The 8,361-nt window shown below is 49.1% G+C and overlaps 1 protein-coding gene across 1 annotated transcript in view; it reads right to left on the bottom strand.

The window, feature by feature from the left end:
• Positions 1-5,602, bottom strand: part of LOC108801643 (butyrophilin-like protein 8) — a 6,144-nt gene extending 542 nt beyond the window's left edge. Inside the window, exons 1-2 of the mRNA XM_018573534.1 lie at positions 5,274-5,602; positions 3,353-3,631 (exon numbers count right to left, since the gene is read on the bottom strand). Coding sequence (XP_018429036.1) covers positions 3,353-3,631; positions 5,274-5,466 — 472 coding nt within the window. The 5' untranslated portion in view covers positions 5,467-5,602. The remainder of the gene's footprint in view (positions 1-3,352; positions 3,632-5,273) is intronic.
• Positions 5,603-8,361: the final 2,759 nt, after the last annotated feature.

Genomic DNA, 8,361 nt, shown 5'->3' with positions numbered 1-8,361 from the left:
TCCCCAACCACTCTCAGCACAGGAGGTGACATCATCATCATCCTGCCGGTAGGATCCCTGGGAATGTTGAGGAGCCCAAATGTCAGGAGAAGACACAGAAGCTCAGGATCATCTTCTCACCAGATTTGGGCTCCTTAACATTTTGGGAGATCTGTCCAGGAGGAGGATGGTGTCACCTTCACCCTCTATTGGGGGGGGGGGGCAACTTTCCAGGGGCGTAACTACAGATCATGGGGCCCCGTAGCACAAATGTGATGAGGGGGGGCCCCTCTCTGAGCTGTGGATAATCACACAAGGATTCCTCTTGTGCATCTGACATTGGCTTTCCTACACTTAGACATTACAGGAGACAGCTCGGTGTTCTCTTCTATGTTTCATTTGTCTCAACCTAATGGGGCCCCTTCCGACCCCCGGGCCCCATAGCAGGAGCCCAGGCCGCCTGCTATGGCTATAGTTACGCCACTGGTCCTTGCCACTGATGTAGAAGACCTTTAATATTTCACCTGGTGATCGTGCCAGTAACATGCTTCCTGTCCTCGGGTGACAACGCTCATTGTACTGCATCTACGGAGGAGCAGCTTTGTCACCCTGCGGTGTTCTCCTGATTGATTCTGCCCATATAATGTATATATATATTTGCTAAAATGTTCAAAACTTTTATAGACCTCCTTCAGTTATCCCACAACCTGAAACTTCAGATCAGGCTGACAGGGGGAGGACCTGCATTGGCTGCTGAAATGGGAGAATAAGATTTCACACCATTCAAACCTGCAAAAGCATCACAAGATGACATCACCAGTCTGCTGACAGCCCTCAGTCTCCACTCCCCCAGTGATCAGTCTGCTGCAGGCAGGAGGAAGCGTTTCCACAGTCTCCCCTCCCCTAGTGATCAGTCTGCTGCAGGCAGGAGGAAGCATTTCCCTCAGTCTCCCCTCCCCCAGTGATCAGTCTGCTGCAGGCAGGAGGAAGCATTTCCCTCAGTCTCCCCTCCCCCAGTGATCAGTCTGCTGCAGGCAGGAGGAAGCTACTTTTGTTGCCCGTGGTCCCTCAGTGATCAGATTGCTGCAGGCAGGAGGAAGCTACTTTTGTTCCCCGTGGTCCCTGTGTGTTGTAAAGTAGTCACCGCTCCAAGCTCTTCCCACCCCCGGGATGGACTACAATCTCATGTTTAGTTTACTGATTTGTATTGAGATTGTAGTCCATCTTTTTTTTGGGGGGGGGCTTGGAGCGGTGACTACTCTACAACACACACAGGGAGCATGGGGAACAGACGTAGTCACCCTCCAGAAGGAAGGACAGTGTCAGAGATGATTGGAGGATCTGCAGCCGAGTGATACACAAATAAGATACATTGTTATTCATAGTGAAGGTTCCGGAATGTATTATTAAGATTTAACTCCAAAGTCTAGTGTCACTTTACCCTTCAAGGTATAAACAGGAAGTGGTTTTATGCGAATCTATGTTGTTATGTGTTGAAGTATCACGCGGGAAGGAGGGTGGGGGCGGCGGGGCGGGGGGTGCGCGTTCACAACGGATATAATAGGAAACGTTGTGAAAATCTTCCTCTCTTCTATTCCATGCGCGGCGTCTCATTGTCAGCTATTCTATATCCAGCACACGGATCGGTCTTTGATGTCCCCGAGTAGTGAGGACACGCCGCAGCCATGAGATCCCTTCATTGGTACTTTGTATCCACACCTGAGATCAATCTGAAACAATGTTTCTTGTGAACGCTTCTCATTATTAATAATATGACTCGGAGATATGGGACTTCAGGCCTCATGAAGGAGCAATGGATGGCAATGTTCTGCTCTACACTCCGGCCTGCAAACCCTTCCCCTGCCGATTCCTAGGACGGAGCCTTCTGGATGAGGCTCTAAATGTAGTATATGTAGAAGGATGACAATGTAATTCTCTGTATATAGTATATACTCAGATGATCAAGTCTGCTCCCCAAGCTACAACTTCACTGAGCTGGTGCAAGGGTCATAATGTGATCGGTGGATAGCGTTCCCCTTAATACCTCAGATTGGGATGGACACAATGTGATTGGTGGACAGCGTTCCCCTTAATACCTCAGATTAGGATGGACACAATGTGATTGGTGGACAGCGTTCCCCTTAATACCTCAGATTGGGATGGACACAATGTGATTGGTGGACAACAATCTAAACACCAGCAGATTGGGCCTGATCATCACTGGGGAAGTGTATTGAGGAGTTAAAGGAGAACTATGAGGGGGGAGGGGGGGCTTTTCACTCACCTTATAGTTTTCCAAATACAAATAAAGATAAAAGCAATAGTTTCGACCGAATTCCCTGTAGCTCATGTATCTGAAATAAGCATTCAAGGTCTGATTGAATGTAATAAGCTGCAAAGCCTTTGATATTCATATAGACTATATAGTGTGCTGCTTGGTAGTACTAGCTAACTCTCTAACACTTTATATACATACATACTTACATACATACATACATACTGCAGTGGCGTCACAAGGCAGATGTGGGGGGGGGGGGGGGGGGCCTTTTCACTCACCTTATAGTTCTAGCCGACCTGTGACAATGAGACTGTCACAGGTCGGCTCAGTAGATCGGGAGGTGAGGGAACACATACCGGCGTTCGCTCACCTCTCTCTCTGCCGTGACAGGGGAGGGGCTAGGCTCAGTATATAGGGAGCTATATCAGTATATATACCCTAGGCTCAGTATATAGGGAGCTACAGCTCGCGGTATACTGAGACGCCGCAGCTGAAGCCGACAATTGTGTCTGGATCCGCCCAGCTGCGTGAGTGACAGCTGGCTCTGCCTATTTATAGGCAGAGCCAGCTGTACCCGCCCCCTGCCCCGTCCGTTCAGCCAGTCAGCGCTTGCGGGTCGGAGCGGGGGGAATCCAGCCCCTCCCCTGTCACGGCAGAGAGCCGTGACAGGATCGAGAGGTGAGCGAACGCCGGTATGTGTTCGCTCACCTCCGGATCTACTGAGCCGACCTGTGACAGTCTCATTGTCACAGGTCGGCTAGAACTATGAGGTGAGTGAAAACCCCCCCCCCCTCCCCCCTCATAGTTCTCCTTTAAAGGGAAAGGAACAGGCTAAGGTCTACGGTGCCTTATGTTTCCCTGGCATGCTGGAATTCTAATGCTTGGAAATTGACAGTTGCTGAAAACTGTTGATGAGTGCTGCTCAGAGTTGTGTGCTGGTGACTCGGAGTTGTAGGACTTTTCTCCTGTTTTGCATCTATGTGCTCAGCACTGGCAACACCAGTGCTGAGTCTGTTCTGGTCTTCTGGCTGCACCTCTGGGCTGCTTTTTGCTGCGATCCCCCCCATCACATGAGACTTTGTTGGGTCACAATACCTGATATCACAGCTCGGGCGGTCCTCTTCAGTCTCCCCTCTTTCACTTGACAGAAGTAATGTGCATTTGTCTCCACATCCAGGTCAAGCACGGATTCCACCCTCATCCTGCCGTCCCCGAGGACAGTTATGTTATGTGTTACATGTGCAGAGAGATCCTTGCCCTCCCTGTCGTACCACCTGACCTCGGGAACCCGGAACGCGCCAGTTTCAATACACTTCAGACGCTTTTTGCCATCAATGTGAGCGACGGTAACCATAGGTTCCTCTGCATTTAATTCTAAAAATAAAAGAGACAATGTTACCATTACACTTCCGTTTTATATTTTGTAGGAATAATATGTAGCGCCCGTCACCTTCTGTGATGTGACTACTATGCATTTAGTGATAGCCGGGGGCTGTAGACAGCCTGGCTGGATTTGTAGTGGCAATTATATGGTTAATCCCAGGTGTCTAGCCTTGCCTGTACCCCCCCCCTGGGTGGAGTGTGACCCTGTCATATTGTGGGACAGCCAATAGGAGACACTGTAATGTGTGTACAGTACAGCAGCCAACCACTGGGCTTCTTACATTCAGTGGTGCATGCTGGGAGAGTGTACATATATTGGTGGGAGCTGCCATGTGCTCTCTCTCTCTCTCTCGCCTGGACCAGCCATGGATTAGGGCTGGGTCCTGTTCAGCCTGCCCCCCGGGCTAGGCCGAGGCGGACATGGGCTGAAGTGAGGGAAGAGGTTTTCCTGAGGCCTCCAACATGGAGGAGGCCTGAGAGATGGAAAGAAGAGAAGAACCAGGACCAGTACAGGCTCTTGAAGTGCCCTCGATCTATGTGGACTTCAGAGCATGGTCAGTGTTCCTTTCCTAGATTGTGGATCTGCATTACTACTCTTGCAAGGTCCGGTGAGTCTGGAGCTTCTTATGGTCACCCCTAGACACCTAGAACTCCCCGCCCATACCCTCTCTCCCTAAGAAGATGTTCAATAAACTGTTCCTTAGCATTCTACTACTAAAGTGGACATCAATTTATGGGCAACAGAAGAGGGCGGTTAGGGCTAATGGGGCGCAGCTGGAAATCAACCCCTGAGACCGACCTAGATGTGGACCGGGCGAACAGCGGCTCCCTGCGGGGGGAGTTATCGCTACAAATACATTGCCCGGGGGTTTAACAAAAAGAAAAGGCTCACGGCATTACTCAACATGTCTCCAGCACTGTCCCATGCAGAAGCTTCTCTCCATCACCAGCTGCTGGTCCTTATATGACCAGCATCATTCAGCCCAGTTCCTGTGAGCCCAGGGCGTCATGGACCCGCCCACTGGGGGGGGGGGTGTGTCATCACATCAGCATGGGCTCACAGTACAATAGTGCAGGGAGCTGTGCTGATGTCATATGCAGTAATTACGTTTCACCGCTAGCTGCCCTCAGTCTTCCTTCATTTATCCTGGAAGACTGAGGGCATACTGAGGGTTCGGGGGTATCATGGGGCTGCCCCTTCAGGGCCTGCACTCACGGTGTAATGACGCAGAGAGTGGAGCTAACATTGTCACCTCAGTGCCGATCTCTGTATCTCTGAGGACTGTCCACCACCAGGATAAGGTCCGGAGAGGTGGAGAACCTTGCATGTCACGTGACTGGCCTGAAGACATCTGGAAAGGGTCATTTAAGGGAACAGAGGGTCCTCTGGGGTTAGAGCTTAGAACCCAAAACTGAGCTTTTATTGCTCATGTTAGAATAGCCACCCTAAAAAAGTCCGGCTTATGGCCCATATCCGCCCTTGTAAGGAAAGTCCAGCTCCCCATCAAAGGGTGAAGACGCGGGTCTTATAACAGGGTGGGAACATTGCAGGTTGCATAGTATGGAGCTGGTGACCTGGAGTGTCAGAATAGCTGCGTATTTCAGGGCATAGGCTGGGTGGAGAGGAACTTACCGTTTATGGTTAATTGCACTTTCTGGTCCCCATGGCCTCTATCATTGACGGCTCGGCAGTAATACGGCCCCTCATCACTGAAGGTGACACCTCGAAGTGTCAGCTCCACCGTCCCTTCTGAGAAGTCTTTAGACAATTGCGTGCGTTCCTTGTATTTTATATCCTGATCCTCCAATTGGTCCTGACCCTTCATGAACTTGTGTACGATCCATCTTCCCCCGCCGTTCTTCTCCCAGACCACCGACAGGCCTTCTGACCCCCGTATGAAGGGAAATGAGCACCGGAGGGTGACAGTGTTATAGAGGGTAGCAACCACTTCAGTGTTATCTGTGGGGGGAGGCGGAAATATGAGATAACAATGAATATTCTATACAATGTCTCATTCTGAATTTCTTTGATGTGATCTTCATTTAATACACGAATTATCAATATTTTATGAGCATCTTTATTTATAATACCAGCAGGTACACAACTAGTAATCTTAGGGCCCCGTAGCAAAATGTTTATAGGGCCCCAGAGCAAAATGTTTATAGGGCCCCCCTCGCCAAACAGAAAGAGAAAATAAAATGTCATTGAACATCATCCAAATTACCAGAGTCATGGGGCCCGGGGCCACAGCATTGTCTTCTACCACCACAAACATGGTTTTGAATGCCCCCTTACACTGGTGGCCAATAGAAGGAAAACTATTCCCCTGCATTGATGGTCGGAGGGAGGAAATATGCCCCCTTATATTGGTGGTCAATTAGAACCCTCCCCAAAAGTTTTATTGGTGTCAATGTGTCCAATTAGAAGCCCTCAAAATTGGCTGCTTTGGACCCTTAGGGCAGCCATCAGAGGCTCAGTCCACAGAGCAGGGGCTCTGCTAGGACCTGGCGCACCTTGGAGCACTCCAAGAAGAAACATTTTAGTGAACAATGGGTGTGGGCAAGATGCGTAAAGGGACACGGTAAAGAAAACCCGAGCCCACGTGCTGTATGCATGGCACGTATCTGCCACTGTCCCATGTGCCATAAAATATTCTTCAATTGCTCTGCCACATGTGAGAGCATCTTCACCCCACCCAAAATCTCTCCTCCCGGCACGAGTCCTCACCTTCCCTCCCAAATTTCTCCTCCACACACAAATCACCATCCCCCCCGGGTCATTGCGGCCCCCAGCACAATTCTGCTCTTCCTCCCTGAACTTACCAGATCTCGGCTACATCATGGCAAGCAAGGGGATTCCTCCCAGGTTGCCCTTCATCTTGTGACACGTCAGAGCCGGGGAGGAGCAGCCAACTACCGCAGCGGCAAGTGGTCCCAGCGGGCTGGTGGGGAGGCGAGTTATAAGCAGTAGACGTGGACAGACAGCTCACCCCTCATGGTTCCCCCCTCTCTGTAGCCCCTCTAGACCACATAGGGCCACTATGGTCACTGGGTGCTAGCAATGTGTGTCAGTTGCTCGAAGGGGTAATTAAAGAGTGGAAGTATCAGATTGATTCAGAGTTATATGTTCATGTTAATTAGCTATTGCAAGCGTGAGAGAATAGACCACACGTGTAGCAATCCGACTGTACACTCTGCCACGTTCAGATAGAACTGTAAAGGTTGCCACGGGCAACTGCTCCAGATTTTGTCTGCTCCAGTTTTGATAGATTCCCCCCAGTATGTACAACATGTGATTCTCGCTGCTTTATCTCCAATGGTGGGACACGATGGGAAGAAGCGAATAGAAAGAACATATTGGACATGTGCGATTCGTTTCGTTACGAATCAAAATTCGTATGAATTTCCTGAAATTCGTAGATTCGGAAGCATCCGAAATCCGAATGGCAGTTTCCGAATTATATCCGAAATACGAAATTCCGTTAACGAATTTCGGATCCGAATTTCGTTGAAACGGGAACTAATATTACCCCTGTGACTGAGGTTGAACAACATGACAAGATTTTTGTTTTTTTTTTATCCGAAATACGCAATTCGGATCCGAAATCCGTTAACGGAATTTCGTATTTCGGAAAAAAAAAAAAAAAATGACTGTTTGGTTGACCAATCAGAGGTTTTCTCTTCTGCTGCTGAGAGTCGCATTACAATACACAGGCAGGAAATACGAAATTCCGTTAACTGATTTTCGTTCCGTTACGAACATTCGTTACGATGAAGTTAAAAAGCAAAAATACCTTCGTTAATATTGGAGTCGATGGTAGTTTTTTTTTTTTTTAAATCTGAAATACGGAATTCCGTTACCATCGACTCCAATATTAACAAAGGTATTTTTGCTTTTTAACTTCATCGTAACGAATGTTCGTAAAGTTACGAAAATGTGACGAAACTAACGAAAATCCGTATTTCGTACGAATCCGAATTGAGTTTCGGACACGAATTACGAAATACGAAATAACGGATATTCCGAAACGAAACTCATTTTTTTTGACGGCGCACAAGTCTAGAACCTATACACATGTTGGGTTCTGAAGATTGGATTGGATTTGGAAATGTTCCGTTAGCACCACTTACCTGACGAGCCCACCAGAAGGAGATCTACATACACCACCTACAACAGAAAGTAAAATCACCGCGATCAGTACAGTGACACCCAGACAATTTTATAAACAATTTGCAGGGCCCTTCACCCGGCTAATACCTGCGAATGTTTATTTCGGGTGAATAATGCCAAAAATGAATGTTCTAAATATATTTTTTTCTAAGTAGGTCTGTGAAGGTTCTCACAGGTCATTCATCCAGGGCACGGTATATCTTACAAGGTCAACCGAGGCCCCGGCCTTGGGGCAGCAGGGAGTAGAGGGGCAGCAGAGGTGTGGAATTCCTATCTCCCGATGCCTGAGACATGCAGTTCCGGGTGCCGGGCGGGTAGTTGTTTTCTACATTTAGCCCGGCTTTGGGCAAGCAGAGCTAAATGTACAGCGGGGGAAGCCGCCGCTTGTTTTGTACAAGTGATACCGGTGATGCCGCTGAGATCACTTGTATGCAGCCTGCAGGTCTGCCATTCTCCATGGGGGCAGCGCCGGATTTACTCCCCCTGGCGCCCCAAGGCCAGGTTCCACAATACGCCCCCCCCCCGCGCCTCCAACCCCCCCTCCCCATCA

The sequence above is a fragment of the Nanorana parkeri genome, unplaced genomic scaffold, assembly GCF_000935625.1.
Source record: "Nanorana parkeri isolate BGI_ZX_2015 unplaced genomic scaffold, ASM93562v1 scaffold2417, whole genome shotgun sequence".
In the NCBI taxonomy this organism is placed as follows: domain Eukaryota; kingdom Metazoa; phylum Chordata; class Amphibia; order Anura; family Dicroglossidae; genus Nanorana; species Nanorana parkeri.
Note: the sequence above shows the minus strand (reverse complement) of the source record. Positions and strands in the feature narration are given on the sequence as shown.